Source organism: Fusarium tjaetaba (genome assembly GCF_013396195.1).
Source record: "Fusarium tjaetaba strain NRRL 66243 chromosome Unknown NRRL66243_c0000090, whole genome shotgun sequence".
NCBI lineage: Eukaryota > Fungi > Ascomycota > Sordariomycetes > Hypocreales > Nectriaceae > Fusarium > Fusarium tjaetaba.
In genome coordinates this window covers 128942-154234 of record NW_023501286.1, presented here as the reverse complement: position 1 = coordinate 154234, position 25293 = coordinate 128942, and the positions used below count along the sequence as shown (strand labels likewise).

The window sequence follows — 25293 nt, the reverse complement described above, 5'->3', positions numbered from 1 at the left end:
GCGTGTCGACGATCTGCTGAATGAAATTACGTTGGCTGCAATGAATTACGGTTGTTCAACTGAAGTCATGACGGCTAACCCGATGAACGAAGATGTGGCGTTTCATGTGGCTGGTGTAGATGAGCTAATGCGCCTGAAAGCCAATCAAATGTATGTCTCTAACAAGGCGCCAAAAAAAAATTACTAGGAAACCTCATGCGCAGACCCATGATATTCTTTACATCGAATATTTGTTAACTCAAAATCACAAAAATACAATGGCAAATAAGCAGCCGTTGAAGACCACGTTTGACGTAAACCATGTCATACGCCCCATATTCACAGGAGGGTCAGTAGCTATTGACAATAGCGCACGTATTCTAGCCACAGTTCTCGGCGAGGATGCAGTTCTCACAGATCCTACAAACGGGAAGCATTTGGCTCAAATTGAGGGTGTAAGGACCACGTGCAAATCACATTAGACCGTGACTGACTTTCTCAGGATGGAGAGCTCATTTCCACATTAACTTGTCAGTCTCCAAAAGACGGCTCAAACGTGCAAGCAACTGATACTGGTTATAGTAACACCCTCTGGATCTCACCTTATCATATGCTCTCGCTCTTTATCCATGAGAATATACACCTTGAGAGTGTCGCAAGGAGACGGAACTATTGACGCTACACTCACAAGGACAGTGAAAGCACACACTACCCCAGTCGTCGTTATGGCAGTTGACAGGACCAGCACCCTGTTGGCCACCGGAGGAACCGATGGAGCTGTCAAGGTTTGGGATATTATCGGTGGCTTTGTTACCCACACTTTCCGTGGTTCTTCTGTTTTGGTATCAGCGCTTCTGTTCTTCGAAGCTGCTGCTCGGCCGAGCGACAGTCATTCAAGGAAGGGCATGAAAACCAAGCGTCAAGAAGAGCCCGATGAAGAAGAGGAGGAGTCAAGCACTGCCAATTTCCGGCTGTCATGCGGCCAACAAGATGGAAAGGTCCGCGTATGGGACCTGCACAAGCGTAGTTGCGTTGCCAATTTGGACTCGCACGTCTCGGATATCCAAGGTCTTGACTACTCCCCAGAACAAAACGCTCTTGTTACCGCAGGCAGAGACAAGACCATAACCTGGTGGGACGCTAGATCCTGGAAGATTCGCAAAGTTGTTCCTTGCCTCGAACTGGTCGAGGCGGCTGGCTTTATCGAAAATGGAAGCTTGACTTATTCCGCTGGTGCCAATGGTTCTCTCCGCATCTGGGATACGGATATGGGCAAGGAAATCACTCCCCAGCAATCTGCGAAGAGTGAAGAGGAAGGGATTGTGTCTGGCATTTACCGCCCTGGTCTCCCTTTTATTCTTCTTGTCCAGGTTGATCATACTCTTGCACTATATAGACCTCCCCGAAAGGCAGAGACCACCTCCCTCCCTGCTCCAGAACCCTTCCGAAGGATATCAGGCACACACGACGACATAATCGATCTCGGATATTTGCTTCCGGACCGCTCGATGGTTGCTTTGGCCACAAACTCGGAGGACATCAGGATTGTCTCAGTCACCGAGGCTCGAGATGGGGACGCCGACTGGGATTCGAATTCAAACCCTTACTTTGGTCAAGATGTTGCTCTGCTGAAAGGTCACGATGAAATTGTCATCTCACTCGATATCGACTGGTCAGGCCACTGGATTGCTACCGGAGCGAAAGACAACACCGCCCGTCTTTGGCGCATAGATCCAACAAACAACTCCTATATCTGCTGGGCTGTTTTCTCCGGTCATGCTGAATCATTGGGTGCTGTTGCCTTGCCCAAGGGCGTACCTCCACAGTCCTCGCCAGCTCGGTCAGACCCCCTTAACCATCCTCCTTCATTTCTCATCACTGGGTCTCAAGACCAGACCGTCAAGAAATGGGATATTCCCCGCGAGGCTCAGCAGAAGGGTCAAAAGGTTGGCTCTCGGGCCATCTTCACTCGCAAGGCTCACGAAAAAGACATCAACGCCATTAATGTTCACCACTCGGGCCAACTTTTTGCCTCCGCATCTCAAGACAAAACTGTCAAAATTTGGTCAGTGGAGGAGGGTGAAGTTCAGGGCATCTTACGTGGTCACAGGCGTGGTGTCTGGACAGTTCAGTTCTCTCCTGTCAATATGCCGGCGATCCAAGGCGAGGATGGGCCTGTTACTGGAAAGGGCGCTGTCCTCACTGGCAGTGGTGACAAGACCATCAAGTTATGGAATCTTGCCAGCTATACTTGTGTAAGGACTTTCGAGGGCCATTCTAACAGTGTCTTGAAAGTTGCATGGTTGAACATGCCCGCTGGTCCAGAACAGTCCAAGAAGCGAGTCCAGTTCACAAGCGCCGGTGGTGATGGCCTTGTCAAGGTTTGGGATGCCAATTCAGGCGAAGCTGACTGCACACTTGATAATCATGAGGATCGTGTTTGGGCTGTGGCTGTTCACCCCGAGGATAACACTATAGTGTCCGGAAGTGGTGACTCAACTGTCACTTTCTGGAAGGACACATCATCAGAGACTCAAACTGCCGCATCCCAGGCTGCTCTCAAACTGATTGAGCAGGAACAGGAGCTTGAGAACCACATACACGCTGGCTCGTTCCGCGAGGCCATCATTCTTGCATTGCAGCTTAATCACCCTGGGAGGCTTCTCAACTTATTCACATCAGTTATTACGACCAACAACCCCGATAAGGGCAGCCTGAGTGGCTTAAGTGCTGTGGACGAGGTACTGGGTAGCCTATCCGATGAACAGATCTTCATGCTGCTTCTGAGGCTGCGGGATTGGAATACAAACGCGCGCACAGCTCCTGTGGCACAGAGAATCTTGTGGACTCTGATTCGCAGCTATCCTGCCTCAAAGTTCTCGAATTTGTCTGTCAAGGGGGCTAAGGGACAGAAGAGCCTGAAGGACGTTTTGCACGCCATTCGTGTTTACACTGAGAGGCACTACAAGCGTATCGAGGAGTTGGTTGATGAGAGTTATCTGGTGGAATATACCCTGCAGGAGATGGATGACCTTGCGCCATTGCTAGAAGATGGAAATGGCCCAATCAAGGATGCGGGTAACGATGTTGTTATGGCAGGATAGATCAAACCCAATATCCGTTTTCTCTCCTTCATGTTCGTTCATTTGGCTAGGTAATTAGGCATGGTCATTCTGGCATATTCCGGAGTACAAAGGTTATAGACAAAATGTTGCTTATCTAGGTACATATATTGTGGCTACATAAGGTAACTACTAAGGTAGTAGGTAATCTGAGAAGTATTCCTTTGGGAGCCAGAAAACATAAGACCTAAGTTTAGGGTGATAAAATAAACTCTATAAAGGGTATCCTAAACTCATCCTAAATTTATACTAAGTTACCTAAATCTTTTTATTAGTTACCTAGGTAGGCTCAAGGTCCCAAGTTTTTTTCTCCCCTGCCTTAGGTATCTATTTTACCCATATATATCAATGTCATCTGTTGTGACAGGGATATTTAGGTGGCCTCCACGGCCGGAGTGGGCCTGGACCTGACGGGAGCTTCAAGGCTCCACCCAATAACCACAATCATACATGGATCTTGAATCTTTCTTCCCTCGCCTCAAGTCTCAACTACAATCACGTCAACGCGACCACGGCCACGGTTGCGAATACTCGTAAACACACACACACAGAAGCGAGCTACATCCATCAGACTGTCTGATATAAACAATGGCAAAGCGCCAGGCCTCCGAGGCCCTCGACGATCTTGTTGGTGTAGCCTCGCCAGCTTCCAAGAGATCTCGATTGGATGGCATTGATTCACCTGAACCGAACGGTACCTCGAACGAACTCATCGACGAGTCTAATACCAGTGGAATGGCGCAAGAAGACGACGCAAACGAAGAGGACGACCAAGACCCCACTGCCGCAGCACCTATAAGACAATCAGCGCCTACTGACGGGTATGATGACCTTTACCTCGATACTATCGATCGCAACGTGCTCGACTTCGACTTCGAGAAGTTATGCTCCGTTTCCCTTTCCAACATCAACGTTTACGCATGCCTTGTCTGCGGAAAGTATTTCCAAGGCCGTGGTCCGAAATCCCACGCTTACTTCCACTCGCTTGATGAGGATCACCACGTCTATATAAATCTAGAAACACAGCGTGTCTATGTCCTTCCTGAAGGGTACGAGGTCAATAGCCGCGCCCTAGACGACATCAAGTACGTGTCGGATCCGCGATATAGTAAGAAGGAGGTTATCGAGATGGACCGCACACCACGTACCAGCTACACCCTTGATAGAAAAGTGTACATCCCTGGATTTGTGGGAATGAACAACATCAAGGAGAATGACTATCTCAACGTCATAGTACAGGCTCTTGCGCATGTCGCGCCATTGCGCAACTACCTGCTTCTCGAGGACTTTTCGAATAAGACGGAGCTTGTCAAGCGATGCAGCATTCTGGTCCGCAAGATCTGGAATCCGAGGGCGTTCAAGGCCCACGTCTCTCCTCATGAACTTCTCCAGGAGATATCACTGCGCTCAAATAAGCGCTTTACCCTCACAACTCAGTCGGATCCTGTTGATTTTCTATCCTGGTTCTTGAACAACCTCCACCTTGGGCTCGGTGGCAGCAAGACCAAACCTGGCAGTTCCATGATCCAGCGTACATTTCAGGGTAAGATGAAGGTTGAATCCCAGGCCATCACAGCTCGTGCCGACGCTACTGATCGACTGCGCTTTGAGGATGCGGATGTCAAAGTGGACATTGTGCGCTTCCTCCTTCTGACGCTGGACCTCCCGTCAGCGCCACTCTTTCAGGACGAACTCGAAAAGAACATCATCCCTCAAGTTCCCCTGACAACCATTCTCACAAAATATGACGGTCAGAGGGCTCAAGAACACCACACTCAACGCAAGCGTTACCGACTCATGCACCCTCTCCCCCCTTTTCTTGCCTTTCATGTCAAGCGCTTCTCCCAGAACAAGTTTGTTTCTGAGCGCAACCCAACAATCGTCACTTTTGACGCCCGTAATCTCGACATGTCACCATACGTTGAGCCAAACCCCAAGGAGTGGCCCCCAGGTGAGCCCATCTGGTATGATCTGGTAGCCAATGTCATTCACGAAGCTGTTCGAGTACGGGAGGACGTTGTTGACAGCGGCGAGGAGCGTAAGACATGGAAGGTTCAGCTGAAAAACAAGGCGACGGGTGAATGGGTGGTTTGTCAAGATTTATATGTTGATAAAGTACAGAGCGAGCTGTTATATCTTGGTGAGGCATATCTCCAAATCTGGGAACGGAGGAGAGATCCCAGGGGCAAAGGCAAGGCCCCATGATGGTAAATATCGCCAATAGTGAGCCTCCATCCGTGCATACACAATAGATTTTATTACCACAACCTGAGGATCCGATTTACTCGTTCCTGGGAGAGAAATATCAGCTCCCTAAGCTCGCTCTTTTAACTGCAGCTCTCGCTGAAATACGCTATGGCAAACCGTACCCGATCATACGCAGCTAGTAATACATCGTTCATAAACAAGGTCATCACCGTGACCTCGCCCGTCGTGCGCAGCCGATGTCTCATATCTAGTTGTCCAGTCCACCTACCCTAAGCCTCATAAACACGGTATCACAGCCCCATCCAGAAAAATTCTCCAACTCCGCCCAAAGGTGATTGTGGAAACAAAGGAACAGATCGAGCAAAAAGAATATGCCCCTCAACGCTGACGTTTGAAGGCACTCATGATATACAATACAAAGACTACACCGAGATGGGTTTCCAAGAGCGCACTTCAATCTCCTAAGGGTGGGACTGGTCAGCGGCCTGCTTCGAGGGTCCGCCTGTGTGGCGCTTGTCGTGGTGGTGATGTTGGCTAGCCTTTTCACGGCGCTGCTCCTCGATGGCTGTTCGTTGTTGAATGCTAGAATCGTGGCTCTTGAATTCGATGCGAGTGCTTGCTGGAAAGTTAAGGACATGCTTCATCGTCTCGCTATTCACCATTTAGCTAAAATCAGATAGAGTCGATCACACACCATTGAAACTTACCGAATCTTGATGACTCGACCGCCGTCAGTGCGAGTCCAGATGCTGAGAATGTCCTCACCATTGCGAACACTTAGAACAGCACCACAAACATCATCACTAGCATCGGCAAACTGATCACCAATGAGGCTGAGAATGAGATCTTCCCAGTACCTGTCTGCTACGCCCTTCTTCATCCGAACCACCCACTTTCCTCCCTTCTTATTAACATCATCCTCCCATATTGGGCGAATGCCTTTCTTGAAAAGGTGAAAATCGGAGACAACGGGGAGTGTAGAGGGACGTTTCAGGTGACGATAAATCTCCCAGAACTCTTCCCCAGTCCGTACAGTTGCGATCTCGTGTAGCGTCTTCTCATATTCGATGAAGCCGTGTGCCTTCGAGATCGGTGGTCGATACCAAAATGTCCATGAATCGACTAACGCATGCGAAGGGTTTGCCGTGGATACCCCAGACTGATTGTTCTCAGAAATCGCAGTCATGCTGGCTCCTTTACCCGCACTCTTGGATGGATCCTTCGTGCCGGACTTGACTACCGCTGATGCCATGGCAGTATCGAAAGGATTGGCTGAAGTCTTCGGGGTTTTAGCCGACCCAAACGAAGCAAACGCTCCAGAGCCTAGGCCAAAGGCACTGGAGGCACCGCTCGTGGGCGACACTAGACCTCCAGGTGTGGTATTAAAAGGGTTCGGTTTAGTCGACGAAGGAGTATCGCCACCCTGGCGCTTGGGGAATGAGGCATTGCGATTGAAGGAGTCACCACTGGACCCTTGTCCAGGCGTTGAGAGGGAAAGCTTGCCGGTGCTAAGAAGGGCATTGGTGAGAACTCCATATTGTAGGTGAATGTGCAACTTACTTTGTGCGGCGGGACCAGAGGTTGCTAGTATCCATGAAGACCGAATGGGACAGGTCCGTCGACAAATCAATAGAGGGCGGGGAAGACCTGGTAAGGATGCCTTGGATAGACCAGGGAGACAATCGGAGAAATCGTGTGCAACGTCGATACGCTTATAGATTGCGGCTGGTAGGGTCGGTGTCGATTTAGTAGAAATAGTGGTCGATGTTCGTGATGGTGGCCGTTGCGAGTTACACTGTCTCAAGGTTGAGGGGGGTGATCAGTAGGTTCACGGCGAGATTTGTTCAAGGTCGAAAGATATGGTAAGGTAATATGGTTATAGACGAATTCGTGACGTTGTGGTATTTCGCAGTGTCGTAGTACGTATTACAGAAAAGAGCCGAAGAGATTAGAACGTCAAAGATGAAGTTGTTGGATGTTCGGGAATTTTGATTTGGAAGAGTTGCAAGTGGGAAAGATACTGGTAGTATGTTAGAGGTACCTAGCCTATGGAAGAATTTCTGACAGCCCACCTACTAGGTATGTACTAAGGTAACCTAACGTTCCCTTCCATGGTACTAAAAAAGTCCGAGCAGCACTGACAGGCCTGCGTCCTTTTTATGTAGCCTCGCGACTTCTTCTCGTGATCATGTACTTAAAAGTTACTCACAATGGCCCCTGTCAGATCGCAAGCCCTGGAAGCTAGCACCCATCTCGCTGGAAAACTCTCCAGTCATTGAGGCTGCGAAAAGCCTGTCCAACCTGCTTGATTAAGGTAGGTACCTAAGGTAGGTTACTTTAGGTAGGTAAGTATGCTAAGCACCTATCCCTAGCCTCGTCTGCATATGAAATCATGACTGATTTCATAGAACAGTACAATGAATACCGTGGCGATCTAGATACCCACCTTACGTTAGAAGTCGCTCCAAAAAAAGAATCCCCCCAAAAAACCGGCGACGGTGACCAAGTAATGTGGTTGGAGATTATTGTCAACCGAGATAGCCTGACCTAGCCTGAGAAGTTGAGGCTCATACAAGTAACTACTGGTCGAGGTGATAAAAATTTGTGGAATAGTGAAATTACCTTTCCCGCAAGCCGGATCAGAATTTCGAAACCAATAATTATGCACAAGTGAGTAACACAATGGCGATATGTCTTTCAATTTCATCCAAGACACCCATCAGTCGTTTCCTCATGACTGGCACTGATGAACCGAACTCCCGTGCCTTAATTATGTGATCTGTTATGCAAGGTTAAAGCCGTTTCCTTTTTGGCATAATAGTACTATGAGGTTGATTAGTGTTTTCAAAAGATCTTGGTAAATCAGCTTTTATGCTTATTCCCTTGGAACTGACAGTGGCATTCGGCTCTGAATAGGTGAGGTAAATCAAAGAAACCAGGGTTTGTGCGAAAAACCTACCCACGGCCGAGGGGATGATCATGACTTGTAGGTCGGTGGCATCATGAATCTCCTATGAGTCTTGATTCGCTTGTCCTGGATAGGAGACTAGAGCACCGGCTGGTCAGGCATCAAGGCCCTTCAAGTACAGTTTTGCAACAGGTATTATTACACTTGTATTCATCGAATAATATAGAAATCTTGTAATATAATTGACAAAAGCACGTAGCAGTTACCTGGATGCTCTTATCCGACATTGATTGGGTAAGGTATTTTCAGATCTCCTATCACCTGACTTCTCCTGATTAGCGTGTAAGTAAGGCAGGTAACAAGAGGTCGCGGACTACGGAGAATAGATCCTTTTTATGACTGCTGCATCTTTTACTAACTGTATGAGTTCCCGTCGAGTTTCATCGAAGCTGAGACGAGACCAATCGCCCCTGCTAGGCTCACCCACTCGGCCCCACTTCACAGCCCAAAAGTTTCTTATCGTGACCTCTTATCACATTGCTCCAGGAAAAAATATTCCAAGACTTAGAACAAACACTCGAACCTTGAGGTACCGCGGATAAATCTCAAGCGCACACCTCCACCACTGTCGCAATGGGTGTCACACGAACAAAGACCATCAAGAACAAGCACGCCGCTGCTCCTGGTGTTGCAAAAACTTCCAAACGCTCCGCCACCGATGGCATTGCTAAGTCCAAGAAGTCAAAGGACCCCACGCTGAGCAAGCAGGTCAAAGACAAGGGTCGCGAGGCGCTTCTGCAAAAGTTCAAGAACCCTAAGAAGAAGAAGTATACGGACCTACAGCTTGGTATTCCCGAGCTCAACACTGTCACGCCCGTAGGCGTTATCAAACCTCGTGGGAAGAAGAAAGGCAAGGTTTTTGCTGATGATCAGGTAAGAAGTTATGGTATCGAACATGCTTGCGCAATTCTAACCTACTATCCCTCTAGGAAAGTATGAGTACTATCATGGCGCTTGTCCAAGCGGAGAAGGATGGCCAGATCGAGTCCAAGATGATCAAACAGCGTCAGATGGAAGAAATTCGCGAAGCGCGCAAGGCCGAGGCCGAGAAGAAAGAACAAGAAAAGCAGTCGAAACTTGAGGATACCAAAGACTCTCTCCGAAAGAGAAGAAAGCGGAAGAGCACAGGTAACGAAGAGGACAATATCAAGGAGTTCACCACGAGCGGTAGCAAGGGGACAAAAGCAAAGGGCAAGAAGCGAGTATCTTTCGCCTAGGCCCTCGACCGATAATATGGCAAAAGTTTTCGGAGTTTTTGCATTGTTTGGCGCATGGAGTTTGATAGATACTGAAGTCACACCATGATTTCTCGTGGTTTCTGGAGGTTCAGCGGTACAAAAGCTCAAGACTGAATTCGAACCATGGTTGTCTTCGGATGCAGATCCCCTCAATTAGATGGAATGATAGAATTCATTTTCAGCTTATAGCTCTGAACGTTCTGTGTCAAATCTATTATATATAAACGCGCTTCTATAAATGTCTATACTGTGCTAATCTACTTGTGGCCATCAATTGCGTCAAAGGGGGCCTTCTTAGAGTTCTTGGGAGCAAATCTGCTACTTAGTCTTCCACAATGACTAGCTTACGTCGCATAGGGATATAGCCATGTCCGTCGGCTAAATGATCATTGTTGTTGGGGTTAACGAGAGGCCTGAGATCATTGAGATCGGCCTTGAAAGCAAGATGGTTTAAGAAGTTGGTAACCTATAAGGATTAATTTTGATGTCTAGCGATTATAACTAACGAAAACTTACAGGTTTTGTAAACCACCGACCGCCCGAGGTTTCAAACCAACACAGATGTCCTCCCAGGCTAGAGGTGAGAAGGACAGTGTTGGGGTTCTGTTTGAATTCTTCATATGGAATAGCTTCCTTGACGGCAATCTTGCGACCGTTAGAAATGATTGAGAAGTTATAATAGAGCAGAAAACCTGAGTCCTTACCGGATCATCAGTTGAGTGGACAGCCAGAAAAGGAATCTCAATGGAAAGTATGGAATCCACTGATGAAGCATCGCGGTAGTATGCACTCTCCGTCGGATACCCCCAAGAAGGACACCTGGCAAAGTCAATTTTTAGTCGAAGTAGAGGGAAATGACTTACTGGATAAGGCGATCAAACTCATACAGATACGTGATGTTCATAACGGCCTCAACATCGATTTTGCTGTACTTTTCCAACTCGGTTCTATGTGTGGCAGCGAGTTCTTTCAGAGCACCTTGATAATATCAGCAAGCGCTTTAATGAACTACGTATGGATATATCGACTCACTACCCATGACTCGAAGATAAACTTCTTTACCGATGTAGCTGTTCTGTAGGATCTTGCTGGAGACGTCTAGATTGAATGGGTTGCTGCATACAACTGCTCCCTTGAGGACACAGTTGGGACCCTCCTCGCCACAGTAGTTTGTGTTAGACTGAGCCAAAATTCGGGGAAGTAATACTTATATAGTTGGTGAGCATGTTCGCTCCGAGGGAGAACCCTAGACCGAACAAAGGTCGGTTGGGGAAAGTTTTCTGTAACCACTTTATTGTCTTGGAGGAACGTTAGTGGGGTGTTTTCCTCGAGGCACGAGTATCCTTTACCTGACGAATATCCCATGTCGCTCGGGCGTTGTACAAGACACCACTGGTGATCTTGCTGCGCGCACAACCTCGCGAGTTAACCACGCAGACTTCCCAGCCGCCCTCGCCAATCAATGGCGCAATAGTATGTCGAAGGTAGATCTCGTGAGAACCACCTGAAAGACCATGCAGAACCACAAGCATGGGCTTGCAGTCGTCTGACCCGACATGATCGAACTCTTCTGGAGTGAAGTAAGCCGTTCGTCGAGACAATGAAGGGTCCTCAGGGGCCTCAAAAGGCTCAACAGCAAAGTCCACGGCGAACGTTCCATGGTAGATCTTGTGGTCAGCGTCGAAAATCTTGCGCTTATAGTAGATCTTTGGTCCAGCAGGTTTGGTCGCTGTCCACATCGTCTGCAGATGGCCATTGAAGAGCAGTGGGTTCAGCCGGCATGGCGGTGTTGCCTTTTCGCAGATGGATAAGAGATCGGTGACATTGCCATCTTTCTCTTGCACCTTTCGTGGTGAAGGCGCATGAGTGAAGTTGAGTTCTGCGTGTCCAAGCCACTCCATGATGAGATCCGTACAGACCGTGACCGACGGGCGCGAACCAGTTTCAGACCGCGTGAAGAGAAGAGAAGAGTCGACCACAAGCGAAGACGGATACAACTGAAAGGGGTGAGGGTAGAGACGTATTAATAAATTTTTGGCATTTATCAACCAGCAAATTGCCCCTCCATCCTCCGGACGACAAAACGGAAGACTTCCATGCCTACGGTGGATACACCCGTTCCGGTGGCCGAAACAACCACCACTGGCATCCAGGATAGATCTGTACCTGCTCTGGCTGCTATAATTTACTGTTGTACATACTTACTCGATGATTTTCTTGGTTATCAAGCAGAGATTCCACCAAGGAAAGGATTAAAGTATCTGGTGTGCTACAAGTGCTTTTACTATTTCACTTAAGAAAATCACAATATCGATCTAATTCCCGCCTCACTTCTAGGTGACCGGGTATGAAAGGGTCTTTGTTGAAGACTTATACAATATAGGTCTTATTATGTAGCGTTGCCTTTAGGAGCAAGAAAACATAAGACCTAAGTTTAGGGTAATAAAATAAACTCTACAAAGGTATCCTAAACTTATCCTAAATTTATACTAAATTACCTAAATCTTTTTATCAGTTAGGCTTTAGGTCCTGAGTTTTATTTCCTCCCCTAGCGTTGCTCTCCTCCATCTGAGACTTGCATTTTAACTTCTTACCTGGCGCTCGGCAAGTGGGGTCACAATGGGCAAAGAACCGAGGCACGATTTTAGGCAATTTTATAAGGAACACGGAGTACTAGGTACCTATAGGTAGTTACCTGGTGAGCAACGAGCCTCCTAAAGATCAACTAATTGATTTGATTGCTATAACTTCTCGCCACTCGGTGAGATAGATCTCGGAACGAGCCTCCTAGAATATACCTAATTCGCGCAGCTCAGGGCATAGCTGACAGTGATTATCCGTAGTACGGGTAATATATGATATATGATGGTATTGAGGTATATGTGATGAACCAATGTAAAGGTTGATGAGAGCCTCGAAACAGGGTTACATTGAAAGAAACAAAGCTCAATCTCTTCCCAAGTATGTACTGATACGTACTGTGAAATATACTATAACTGCCTACTTACCTACAGTATATGATCTTTTCACCAGTTCCGTTGCAATTAGAGGCAACCTATGTCCAGACATCTAAATGCAATAACAATTTTCTCCAAGACGTATCCTTGATATTCTCCAACCCACCATCCGTTTGGTGGTGGTTCCAGCTTCCAGGTTGTGATAAAGAGAAGGCCACGTGCATCTGTGTTTTCACGTGACCAAGACGCTTGCTCTTCCAGGCACTCTGGAATTCCCACAACAAGGATTCAACCAACAACCTACACCCAGTCACAATCGCCAGATGATGACCAAATGGCTGCTGTTCTGATACTGTGATAATGGGCAACACCTGGACGATAGTCTCAAAATGGCTTGCAATTTCCATTTGGCCAGACTGACCACGAGATGAAATGAACCGTCTATCGACCGAGCGCACTGTATAGTGCTCCCATCCCCTTCCGACCACCCGAACCATCATAAGCACACCCTTGAACCTCGTCACTATTCCATACGCCTTGTTTTGATGAACCAGAAACTATATGCAACTTACTCAGACGCATCCGAGAATCTCCACATGTACTGGAACTTCATTCATAAAACCGAAGCCCCGGAAAGCCCACTCCTACTTCAGTTTGGTCTGCTAAGATGGATGCAGGTTGAGATTATCACTGCCTTGTCCATCTTGCACCAGTTTCTCATTCTCCTGCATGGTCTTATTGCGATCTGCTTCGTACGCTGAAGCCTTTTAACACTTGGTTCTCCTTGACATTGGTCCCTCATTGCTGCGGGCATAGGGAACCTCTGCCTTGCAACCAACCAATGTTACGCATTGATTTGGGCATCACTTAACTGGCTGAAGGATAATTCGTCGCATGATTCAATCCTGATTTACCATGACAGCAGCAAAAAGTGTTAATATGGTCTTGGATGACCTCCGAATTGAGTCGTCTGATAAGGGCCGATAATCTATGGCAACATGACTCTGTTATCAGAATTTGGCAGACTCATTGGCTCTTGTTCGTGTTCGAGGCCATGAATCACTATTTCAGACGCAGCGGGTGGATTTTGCGTCGCCATGGGGTGTCTTCATGCTCGAAGTCCCGGATGGCTAAGCTGGATGAGCATTGACGTGTTAAGAGGAAGTCACAGTCATTATTTGGACCGTCGTAAATTATCCACATGGATTCGTATATAGTTCTTTTGCTCTTTTGAGAGCAGCGATACGATGAGATCATGCTGTCTCTCACCTGGTGGAACCATTGGGGGTTAACCCAAGCGATCCAACCATCAACAGCTAACACCAAGGCGCTTGATATTTGCAAAGATCTCTGGACGGAAGCTGCACTATAGCCAGTGCATGGGCAAAAGAATGACGCCTAGAGAGCTGGAAGAGCGTGCAAGTGCATGTATCCTGGAAATTCATCTAGCTCGTTAAGAGCTTGAGATATCTGCCCCTTTCGATCATTTCTGCGCCTATCACCAGCTTCTGGTGCTTTAGGACATGAGTTTACTCGGGGCAAGCTTGAACTATCAACAAATCCTGACAAGGCAACTCCCGCGCAAAACTTACATTACCCTAATCCTTGGCCTCTTTATTCCTTTTTCTTTCCCCTTTCTTTCCCCTTTTCTTTTTCGTCTCTTCTTTTTTTGGCGTCAATCGCGCTGATTCTGCAGATGACAAAAAATTCCCCGACCTGCATTGGGCCAAAAAGCCTACATGTTAAATTCCCCGCGACCATCGGGGGCCACTGATTGTTAGCGGGTCACCGACGTCAAGGCTGAAGAAGGTAGGTACCTGGTCATTCCCACCGGTTAAGGTGCGGCCCCTAAGTAACCACTGAAAACTCGACGCCGCCCAGGTGCACTCATGGAGACCGCATCCAAACCTCCACGTCGACGTCGACATGCTGCCATGAGAGACGAGCGAGAACTTAATGACCAAGGAGAAGGGGCTCGACATGAGCGAGGAATGAAACCCTCACAGAGATCAAGGTCTCCCCGTCAAATTCGCGATTCTGGCCACGATTCCGACGCACGCCGCAACCGCCCACTCACAAGACCAGAACCTCATTCATCTCGCCGTCGTCGCCATTCACACGATCGTAGTCGTGATCGCGCCTCTCGTCTAACGCCCGAAGCATCACGTCGAGTACCAGAAGTTGAAGATCTTATTCCGCGTTATCGAGAACGCCGTCGCGAAATCGAGGAGAAGCCTCCACGGCGAAGCCAGAGCCGAAGCCCAGGCCACGACTATATCAGCAGGGCATCGCCCTCGGCAGCCAAACGACATCGAAGTCGGAGCCCTTCTTTGACCATTTCCAATCGAAAGAGATCCAGAAGAAACAGGAGCCCCAGGCCAAGGACAAGGGACATCAGCCTGGAGTCTCCATCTAGGAAGCACGCCAGACACTCCTCACGCGACCGACGGAAACCATCGCCTCGCCAACAAGCACGATCTCCTAAATCCCCCACACGTTCACGGCCTAGATCTCCAGCAAAGTCGGACTCGGGTTCGCGACGTGCAGACCGAGAGACTCAGTCCCAATTGGACCGACCTCTGCCACGGTCACGAAGCCGATCGCTTACCTCAGAGCACCACTTGGCTTCATCCCGACGAGCTCGTGCATCATCTCGCGAGGATCAACGGGCGTCGGGTCTTGGGCGGACTTCCTCAAGGCGACAGCTTCCACCGCGATCACCTCAAGCAAGTAGGGGACGGAGATCTCGAGAAGGGTCGCCCGGCTGGCGTCACTCTTCGAGGTCCGATATTGACGAAGATATGGCCTCCAGAAACAATCTTCGTGGAGGCTATAACCCGAAGTATCACCAAAAATCACATATCAGTAATGATCCGTATTCCCCATCACCCCAACACGTTTCGTACCATAACTCGCCTTCTCGATCACCCTACGCATCATCGCGTGGTGGATGGAATGGTCACCAGTAAGTAGACCCTAGCAACAAGCACAAATTTGATCGATTGTTGACGCCATTCTAGGCCCTACCCACCTCAGCATCCTCAGGGGAGTAGTTACGGTCCCCCAAGTGGCCCTTCTAGCCATTATCATTCCAATACTACACGGTCACCGCCATACGCCGCTCCGACAGGCCCGATGCAGCAGTACCCTCAGGGGGGGAGCTACCGCGGTGGCTACAGAGGTGGCGGTTTTCGAGGTCGTGGGAGAGGTGGCTTCAAGAATTCTCATTGGAACTCAGGCCTTCCTTCAAGAGGACACCACGACGATTTGGGCAATGAACGCTTCAGCAATGTGGACGACCACGGAAATACAGGCCCTGAGCCTATGGATGTTCAGGAAGAAGTATTCCAGTCTCACGATGAATTGGGCGAAGACACCAGCCAGAGTGTTCAAGACAGAGCAAACTCATTGACTACCCCCAACAGACCACCCCCATCTGGTCCAGGAGGGTCATCTGGTAGCAAGTTCAGTTTTGCCTTTAAACCTTCATCAAAGCCAGTGGTCACTGCCCCGAAGCCTGAGATATCACAAAAGTTGAATGCTGCTCCTCGGCGAGAACCTCAGCCTGAGAATCGAGAGAGAGATCGAGCCCGAGATCAAGAGCGCGAACCTCCCCGGAGTGCACCGACAGAGCCAGCTTCCTCTCGGCCACGCCATGAGCGTCGCCATCCTCCCGAAGGCCCTAGAGTTGCGCCCCGTATGCGTAAGGTGATGAAGGTCATGAAGCGACCGAAGCCAAGACCGACTCTACCAGCTGATCTGGTGGACTCGGAATCTGTCTTCTTCAGAAAACCCGGAAACGAATCAGTCGTTGGCTCTGGTACCTATGGCAAAGTTTTCAAGGGCCTGAATGTTTACACAAAGGGGATGGTCGCCCTCAAACGAATTCGAATGGAAGGCGAGCGTGATGGGTTTCCCGTCACAGCTATCCGAGAAATCAAGCTTCTCCAGTCTCTCAGACATGTCAATATCGTCAATCTTCAGGAGGTCATGGTCGAAAAAAATGATTGTTTCATGGTGTTCGAATACCTGTCGCATGACCTCACGGGACTACTGAATCACCCTACATTCAAACTGGAGACGGCTCAAAAGAAAGACCTCGCCAAACAGATGTTCGAGGGCTTGGATTATCTCCATACGCGAGGGGTACTCCATCGCGATATAAAGGCTGCAAATATCCTCGTCAGTAACGAAGGAGTCCTCAAGATTGCTGATTTTGGCCTCGCCCGATTCTACGCCAAGCGTCACCAGCTGGACTACACCAATCGAGTCATCACCATCTGGTATCGCTCGCCAGAGCTATTACTTGGCGAGACTAAGTACACTGCTGCTGTTGATGTATGGAGTGCAGCATGCGTCATGGTTGAGATTTTTGATCGAAATGCCATCTTCCCAGGGGACGGGACCGAGCTTAGCCAACTGGAAAAGATCTACAACGTGATGGGCACGCCGAACTTGAAAGACTGGCCCAATCTCATTGATATGGCTTGGTTTGAACTTTTGCGCCCAACTGTGAAGAGAAGGAATGTCTTTGCAGAGAAGTACCGTGATAAAATGTCACCAGCCGCCTTCGACCTGCTCTCCGCCATGTTCCATTACGACCCTGCAAAACGGCCCAGCGCTGCACAGGTACTCCAACACGCATACTTTACGGAAGAAGCACCAGTAGCCCGCCAGGCTACAGAGTAAGTTGATCAAGCTTGCATTATGATAAGCATCACCAACTAACCTATCCGTAGACTCGCAACACATAATGACTGGCATGAATTCGAGTCTAAAGCCCTGAGAAAAGAGAACGATCGACGCGAGAGAGAAGCCAGAAAGCTGGCTAAAGAGACTGCCGGGCGGGACAAAGAGAAAGACAAGAAGCGCTTTAACGAAGGGACCGACCAGCGCGAAACAAAGCGGTTGCAGGTTGATAAGAATGGTGGAAACAAGCCCACGTCGGCAGTCGCACCACCGAATTCGACCGCTGAGCCGTAATATTCATGATACCTTGATTTATACACTCGAAACGATCACTCCTCGGCTACGCATTTGGTACTTTCGAACCCAGACGGCATTACCCAATCTGCAGAAGTCTTCTAGGCAATCTGACATTCCCCGTCCTCGTTCTCTTGCTGGGCGTTTCCCCATAGGCCAAGGGGACCAAATCAGCGGACTGGCGTTTTTGTTTTAATTTATCATCCTTCGTTTCTTTTGAGTCTCGGTGGCTTCATAACCTCTCATGTTGGAACCTGAAGCATTGATAATGCATGGGCGCGGGCACGGGTTTTTATTTGTTCTGCCGGCTTCATGGTCTCCTTTTTTGCATCCTGCCTATTGGCGCTGCAGTGTTCATAGAGCGGGGACAGATTTTTTCTTTTTGACGAAGGCATGGCAAAGTATTGTTGCTATATAGAAATGACCAAGACAGTGAATCAAAGACAAGGGGCGAAAATTAGACAGCGAAAGCCCGTTGATATGTATTAAGCCATCCTCAGGAAGACAGTCGCCGCCAGCTAAGTGCATCATTGACGTCTATTTATATGCGGTGAGTCCTGGGACTCCAGTCAAAGATATTGCAGGTTACCTATTGTCTTGGGTTGTCGTTGAAGAAGTCCTATCATACAAATGTTACTTGCTGCTGTTGCCGACCCGTTTTTGGAGTTTCGATAAGCAGCTCGATCTGAGAAAACCAGATGATCTCATACTTTTGACTTCTCTGTATCTGTCCCATCCATAATCATATCATTATTGGCTTCGTAAAATCGTGAGTAATTCGTTACATCATTGCTGGACGTTGAATTCTGGGTGATTACCCAACCCAACTGCCCTTTTAAAGTATGCGGGTATGTCTTTGAACAAGAGTGCTGTGTTCCTCTTGTTTGAGCTTCGTCTTTTTCTTTACTGATACGCCGTCGCCTCGACACCTTTTCCTTTGATATCTCGAGTTTTCAGAAGCTCACGTAGACTAACCTCCGCCCGGCCCTTAGTCGTTGGCAAAGTATCAGACGAACGCCAAGTCATCCAACCACTAAGCGTGGACATCAAATTGCTCCTCTGATTAGATGTCTCGATTGCAGATATAGAGCCATGGACAACTGGCTGGTCAAGTCCTTCTGTGGCTGCGAGGCCCTTCTTTGGTAAACCAGGGAGATGTTCTTTGTTTGTTACCTCAGGTGCTGTTCGGATTTCGAGTTGGCTGCTTGATGTTTGAGGTAAGGCAGGCTCACTGACAAGACCGGCAGCCGTGGGTCGACTCGAATCCAAATCATGGAGGTGCATGCTCAATCGATTACCATCAATAAGGGCCAATGAACCTGACCGTTTTTGGCGAGGTGACCGTTGTCTTACATCCTCCTCTTCCAGGAACACGTTCTCGCTGGCTCCTCCTTCAGACGAGACCGATGATCCGAGTTTGCTGGACCCTTTTTGTGCGGCTCTGCCGCGAACGTCCTCGGCAATCTCTGCAGCGGACTTCTTCTTTGATTTATCCTCATCCGATGATCTGCTCGATGACATTATGGTCTCCAATGTTCCCATGGCTCTGCTGTTCCTCCTCACACCCATCGGCCGTTTTCTAGATTGTTTGATATTTCTCTCATCATCGGATGACACCGCTTGAAGGGTGGGTCCATGAACCTCCTGGCTCTCAATAGCTGGAGCCATAAACGACGAACCTGAGCCATGGGGAGCATAATGAACTTCATACTGGTTGCTGAGAGAGTATCGTGATTTAGCACAGATCTCTGCAATACGATCCAGATCAGCATTTATATCAGTACCGCCGCTCTGGTCTTCTAGATTGGCCATAAAGCTCTTGAAGCGGAAGGCTTCGACGGATGGGAGTTTTGGCTCCTCTGGTTCATTCTCGAGTCGTTTCTTTGTTCGATTTCTCGCCATTGTACCCATAATTCCATTCCGGACCGAGGCAGAACCCGTACCGAAAGGCAGCACTCGTCGTACGAAAGCTGAAGGACCGCTACTCTCTGAGAGTGCTGAGCGGTGCCCTCGACCGTTGACAACGATGACTCCTCTGTCCGCGGGCTGCGCTGGTACAGGAGCGTAGTAGCTTCGCACAATCACAGGCTGCGAATAGGTACTGCTCTGGGCACCAGTAGACTGTGCGTATCGATGGCGAGTGGGGAAATTGGTATTCAACTCTCGAAGAGCCGACGTTCGATGCTCAGCAGTTGAATTGTCAACGGGGATGGGTTTTCCCTCAGCAGTTGAGGGCACCAGGCTCGTCGATGAGGCGTTCGTCTGGAACAAGGGTGGGAAGGAGAATTGAAGAGAATGTGGACGTTGTTTGCTGAGAGCCGGTGTTGATGAGGTTGACGTAGAGGCGTGGTGTCGAGATGATTTGTGTTGATGGATTTGGGGCGGCTGGAGGACATCCTCTGGAGGAGGTTGCATGATGGTGAATTGGGACCTGACTCCGTATGTATATAGTATGAGTGTGGTGTGTGTGCTGTGCTTGTTTTTGTATACAACTATGGGATCTGGAGGTGATAGAGCGAGGTGTTGATTCGGGTCAAACGCAAATGTCACCCCAGGTGTACGCCAATTAGGGCGGGCATTGGATGCTCCGAAGCGGCAGGGCGATAGCGTAGTATACTTGAGCTTTGCATATGGCCTTGTAGCTAGTATCTGTACAGACGTGTACACTCGAGGGTGGCAAGCGAACGCTGGAATGGGGAAGATGTTGGGATGATGATGATTGTCGTGGTCAACAGTCGGTCTAGGATACCTATGCAAGGTGTCCCGGGGATTAGCTGCAAAGGCAGCGGTAAAGAAGCTTAGTATGTACTTTGGGCTAGCTCCTAGGCAGGTAATATGTAGCGAGGTACCTGATGGATGTTAGGAACGATAGGTATGCTCCGAACAATTCATCGACCCAGAGGCTGTGTGGATTGGCCAGCTAGAACAATGAATACCTACCTACCTTAGTGAGTGATGGAAACCAGCAAGGCGCCGAAACGTAAAACCATGGATTCTGGTTTATTAATTCTGTCTTGGCTGAGGATCAAGCCGTTGATGCAAGACTCGGTGCAGTGGGTCGATGGATGCAGGAGATGTGACAGTAGCAAAAAGAACAGTACGGCACTCTTCGGCTACAAATACGGCGTAGTCGGTAAGACAAGGGTTTTAGTTTGTTCTTGGTGGAAATGTGAGATGCGAGTTGATAGATGATGAGATCGCAGGAGGAGGAGAGGAGAGGCAATGAGTCAGGTTGAGAGCCTATTCAGTTGGTACCTCCAATGTTGCAGAGGATGCTGGCTGTAAGGTACACTCAGGCAGGCCTTGAACTTGAAGCTAGGTATCCGTACCTACCTCCACTTACTTCATAACACTGTATCTGAGACCGCAAGCTGCAAGAGTAAAGGTGTCTTTGAGAATAAAGGAAAGAAAGAGGGGCAAAGAGGTTATTTTCTCTCACATAGGTGCGTTTCGTTGCTTTTCCCTCCAGGTCCATTGATATTGATTCTTGAGGCTGATAGGAAGTAGCGAAACCAATCGGGACAACTCAAATGTGGCCCTTATGCAAGAGTGTCGTGGCTGTCGATAATTAGGCACTCAGTTGAAGGATCGAGCTCGTCTCAGACAACATCCCCGCATTGTCTTTCATTGGCTTCCATCCACGCCTCTGCAATAAAGCTCTCGGCAACATATCCCTAGGTACTTACCCTGAACTACCTCCATATGAACATTCATTGCTCACGAATGTCCAGCCTGTCGGAAACTGGGGTTTTCAACTTTGGCGAGACGAACAGATGATAAACCTACGAACTAAGATCTTCCCATTAAATGGTTTGTCGGTGTGTGGTATATTTGAAACCATTCCTGTCAACTACCAAATACATTAGCACGACATATGTATTAGGGTACACTCGTAGTTTTACTTTGGACAATAGGCACATATCAATGCACATACCGGGATAGCCAAGGCGGACAACTCACACCTCCAAGTCATTACGCAGCAAACTTTGTACATCTAGTTCCCAGTACGTTCCTAATGTTATTTGATTTTACATGCAGGAATATTCAACAATACGGATACATGCAGACGTTGTGTTATCCTCTCACTATAATTGGATTTTCAACCCCTTCCCTCACCAGCATGAACTAGTATCGAAATCTAACTTGAATTCAACACTCGCTAGCATGTACTACATGTCCTTCGACACTAGTGTAACAATATCATGTTGATCCTGCGTCGCCGTTCTTACACCAGACTACCTTAGTACCTAGGTAGTTGGCCTCTGTAATCCAAAGGTTGGGCATTAGCTCTTTGCACACCTTCCTCCAAACCGAGGTCGGCGAATATGCAACACCTAGTTGATGCAAACAGCTTCGCCTGGGTTGGAATATACAGCCCAAAACTAGAGTCAATTACCACCAACGTCTATCATTTTATGCTGCGCGCCCCATTGTTCCATAGCCCTGTCCTCCAGTCTGCACGTTGTCGGAGTAAATGCCAGGCGCAGGTCCTGTCGCAAAACGGCCCTCTCGCGCCTGTTCTCGTCGATCGTAGTAGATGTACTCAAGGTAGAAGGCGTGGATATGACCTGGAATGAAGCCAAGAAGGGTTAAGCAGATGTTGATGAACAGATCTGAGAAGGTTAGCATTGAGTGCAGCCAGATAGAGAGATGTTGCATACCCATTCCACATCCTGCAACGGCCCATACGCCAATGGGAGGGACTGCGACCACATTAGTTCAACTCTGCATTACACGACCAGGCGGAGTCTGCGACTGACAGAAAATTGTAATAAGGATCAGGAAGACGGCAGAAATAGCACCCATAGTTGCGACTCGTTGATGCAAGGTTGAGAGAAGGTTTGGAGGTAGTTTTGTCGGTGACTCAAACAGTCGCGAGCTCGTGTTCTGTTAGCTGAAAGGATAGTATGTAGCTGACGGAGTAGCTGACGGAGGGAGAAAATAAACAAGCAAGGTCGTCACAGAAGTCGTCTGAAAATGTGCGCCACGTGAATAATTCCAAGTAACGTGAGGCCTTCGCTACCTAAGTACCTTAGGTATTCTTGATTGTAACGCCATAGAAGCTATGACGTAGGCCACGTCGGCATACACTTCGCCGTGAAGTCCCAAGAAACCATATAGTGGCGAAGCAGCCCATGCCCTGGTAGTAGCTGTATACGGAGTAGGTAGTGATATTTTCTACGAAATAGGATCAATCCTGATCTTGACATCCGGGTCAAGGAGACCAACCTTAGCATGACATACTGAACGAGAGATACCATACAACGTAATTCCCAGGCATTATTACCAGAAGTGCGTAACATCTTTGGCATGGGAACCTATTGTCACTGGCCTATTAAATCATCCACCAGCGAATTCTGTCCAATTACATCCATGGATATCCAACAGCACAAGAGGCTAGGATACTGTAGACCACCACAACGCGACAATGCTCAGAATGTCACTATCACCTGCATCATGTTGTTCATATCACAGCGCTTCCTCTCTTGATTAGCACTCCACTGGAACGTAGAGTTGCAGTGATTGTTACGTACCCATCCCCTCTAGCCAGTGCCGCGTTGCAAAGGTGCATCGATGAGTGAACATGTGATTGATGAGCTATTAGAAGGGTTTTGTGCCTAATAGGTACGAGCTGCGAAAGTCCGGTTTCCAAGACGAAGGAGGTGGCTGAGCTCCATGGGACAGTTCTTTTACATCAGACGAGCTGCTCGTCACTCATCGACCATTGTGGAAGTTGAAAACTTACCCAGGTACCAAGTCCCATCGTGGGCTAAGATCGAAGGAGTAGAGACAGACTCTCCATGATCAAAAGTATCCTTCTGTCACCTGGCCATCTTCATATTGATAAAGAAGGGGAGAAATAACCAAAGAATGAGAAACATGGCTTAACTTTATGCTACAGCATAGTTGAATGTAAATAAGAAATGGGTTTGCTCTGATGTTATATTATCGTGTCTTCGCTTTTATTGGGAAGAATGAGGAGCCTTTCTCAGAGTGTTCGATTCGTACATCTCTGTCTTCACGCCAAGCTGTTGGCCACTGAACATCGTACCCTTTCACGAGGAGGCAAGAAAACTTGAGACCTTTATCCTAACTGATGAAAAGACTTAGGCAATTTAGTCTAAGTTTAGGGGGTCTTTACTGAGTTTATTTTGATATATTCTTCTTGAGTCTCATGTTTTCTTGCTCCCTGAGGCCTTTCTAAAGATGAACCTGAGCTACTGATACCGAGGTGAATCCGTATTCTAAATGGTGTTAACTATTGTAATCCTTGTTGGCCCCCAGCCGAAACTCATGTGTGCCATACACTGGTATGACATAGTGACTGACCTTATAGCCCCGTATCCGGAGTCCTGAAAGCAAAGAGCAAGTTAATTAATTATAATATTGACGGAGGCTCTATTTATAGCTGAGATAGTATTGGTTAAGGTGATCAGATAATCTCGCTACTCTATCTATTCAGAAATTTGAACGAGATTCATTTGCGTCCTGGCCTCAAATACCTGCTCCAGACCACATGAACTTACGAAGGCTTGCGGCCTGTTTCGGTGAACTTCTTGGCTATCAGCCCTCACCCTGGGATTCAGAACATGAATTGTGAACCCCAACTCATGATAAGCGCTGTTGCTCATCCTGTGCATCGTAAAGCCGCTGTACGTTTATCCAAAAAACAAAACAAAAAAAACAAAAAAAAAAAAGTAGGCTCATCAATCGACCTTGTAAAAGATTACATTCACAACGCAGCAGACGTCAAGTGCAGACATAATTCGCTGGCAAGTTGGGAACTCAGCATTATGAAGATCCAAAATCAAGTCGCAGCAGAAAAGAGAAGAGGTGAGGGGGTCTACATCATTGTGGACTGACTGATGTAGCGAGGTTGATGACGCCTCACCTCAGGCGGTAAATAATGGATGTGTCCACGCACGGGTGGGACTTTGCCATGTGCTAGGCCATCCCGTCTGACTGATGATGAATTTCTGCTATTCTTATAATACCTGTTTGGGTAACCATTAAAATGTCACAAAGTGCAAGCCAGATGAGTGTGAACCAATATCTTAGCGTTTGAAGAGCGTCTTGTCTTGTAGAATCAGTGGCAGCACAACGGAATCGGGGTCTGGAGCAGGCTCCGATAATGAGGCTGGCACTGTACTGTTGCAACAGCTTTCGCCCTGGCCCTGCCTGACCGGAGATTGCTGTTAGGTTAGTCGACCGGCTACAACAGTGTCTGCGGTTGACAGATAGTCACTTTAGATTACTGTTACGAATCTGTCAGCCTGTTCACATGTAACTTAAACCTCAGCGGGATTGAATTGAGTTGCTGGAGCATTATTATCAAACGCCTTGAATCTAGCACAGCAACTTTACATCCTACGAGCGGTCGCTGCGAGAAATCAGCGGGTTGGGGGGACGAATTGCGAACTGTCAAAAACGTGGAGTATGGGTGGTAGGGTTACTTGTAGTCTTGGCAAAGGTACCTTACCTTAGTAGTACCTTATTCGTGACGATATTGATGTCTTGAGAACTTGGGCAGAATGGCAAAATTTCGAATTATTAAGCCGAGTTTGAGATGGTAGGATTCAGACGCATCGGAAAGTGAAGATTTTCAAGCTGGCTTCTAGACTATCCAACTCAAGAGCGGCTGCGTCAGGGTCTTTCAACTGCATTCTCACACGTTGAGGAGGTACGAGCCAGAGCATATTTATTTTGTTGATAAAAAAGTTTGGTGAGGCACTTGGGTAAAGAAATACCGAGAGCAGCCTTTCGATGTCAAGGGCTTTGAAACACCCAGAAATTATAATCAGGTCAAGAAACGTTTACGGAATATTGGTCCGTTAAAC

The 25293-nt window shown here is 48.1% G+C and overlaps 8 protein-coding genes across 8 annotated transcripts; 4 read left to right on the top strand and 4 right to left on the bottom strand.

Moving 5' to 3' along the window:
* Positions 1 to 257: 257 nt before the first annotated feature.
* FTJAE_4729 (UTP13-u3 snoRNP) lies at positions 258 to 3083 on the top strand (the record flags this gene model as incomplete). The annotated part of the gene is made up of 3 exons (XM_037351163.1): positions 258 to 434; positions 482 to 509; positions 562 to 3083. 3 exons carry the CDS (start codon positions 258 to 260, stop codon positions 3081 to 3083), a joined length of 2727 nt encoding a protein of 908 aa, XP_037208202.1.
* Positions 3084 to 3689: 606 nt separating this feature from the next.
* FTJAE_4728 (ubiquitin thiolesterase) lies at positions 3690 to 5306 on the top strand (the record flags this gene model as incomplete). The annotated part of the gene is made up of 1 exon (XM_037351162.1): positions 3690 to 5306. One exon carries the CDS (start codon positions 3690 to 3692, stop codon positions 5304 to 5306), a length of 1617 nt encoding a protein of 538 aa, XP_037208201.1.
* A 464-nt stretch (positions 5307 to 5770) lies between these two features.
* Positions 5771 to 6904, bottom strand: FTJAE_4727 (translation initiation factor 4E; the record flags this gene model as incomplete). The annotated part of the gene is made up of 3 exons (XM_037351161.1): positions 5771 to 5960; positions 6017 to 6817; positions 6870 to 6904. 3 exons carry the CDS (start codon positions 6902 to 6904, stop codon positions 5771 to 5773), a joined length of 1026 nt encoding a protein of 341 aa, XP_037208200.1.
* A 1946-nt stretch (positions 6905 to 8850) lies between these two features.
* Positions 8851 to 9494, top strand: FTJAE_4726 (60S ribosomal protein subunit assembly export LOC1; the record flags this gene model as incomplete). Its single annotated transcript, XM_037351160.1, has 2 exons — positions 8851 to 9150; positions 9207 to 9494. The coding sequence occupies 2 exons, from the start codon at positions 8851 to 8853 to the stop codon at positions 9492 to 9494; spliced, it is 588 nt and encodes a 195-aa protein (XP_037208199.1).
* Positions 9495 to 9837: 343 nt separating this feature from the next.
* On the bottom strand, positions 9838 to 11416 carry FTJAE_4725 (embryogenesis abundant; the record flags this gene model as incomplete). Its single annotated transcript, XM_037351159.1, has 6 exons — positions 9838 to 9981; positions 10032 to 10160; positions 10220 to 10334; positions 10379 to 10493; positions 10548 to 10695; positions 10865 to 11416. 6 exons carry the CDS (start codon positions 11414 to 11416, stop codon positions 9838 to 9840), a joined length of 1203 nt encoding a protein of 400 aa, XP_037208198.1.
* Positions 11417 to 14361: 2945 nt separating this feature from the next.
* Positions 14362 to 17455, top strand: FTJAE_4724 (CMGC CDK CRK7 kinase; the record flags this gene model as incomplete). Its single annotated transcript, XM_037351158.1, has 4 exons — positions 14362 to 14788; positions 14850 to 15441; positions 15493 to 17157; positions 17212 to 17455. 4 exons carry the CDS (start codon positions 14362 to 14364, stop codon positions 17453 to 17455), a joined length of 2928 nt encoding a protein of 975 aa, XP_037208197.1.
* Positions 17456 to 18358: 903 nt separating this feature from the next.
* FTJAE_4723 (uncharacterized protein) lies at positions 18359 to 19870 on the bottom strand (the record flags this gene model as incomplete). Its single annotated transcript, XM_037351157.1, has 1 exon — positions 18359 to 19870. One exon carries the CDS (start codon positions 19868 to 19870, stop codon positions 18359 to 18361), a length of 1512 nt encoding a protein of 503 aa, XP_037208196.1.
* Positions 19871 to 21868: 1998 nt separating this feature from the next.
* FTJAE_4722 (RIC1) lies at positions 21869 to 22261 on the bottom strand (the record flags this gene model as incomplete). Its single annotated transcript, XM_037351156.1, has 3 exons — positions 21869 to 22068; positions 22117 to 22158; positions 22216 to 22261. 3 exons carry the CDS (start codon positions 22259 to 22261, stop codon positions 21869 to 21871), a joined length of 288 nt encoding a protein of 95 aa, XP_037208195.1.
* Between the last annotated feature and the right edge of the window lie 3032 nt (positions 22262 to 25293).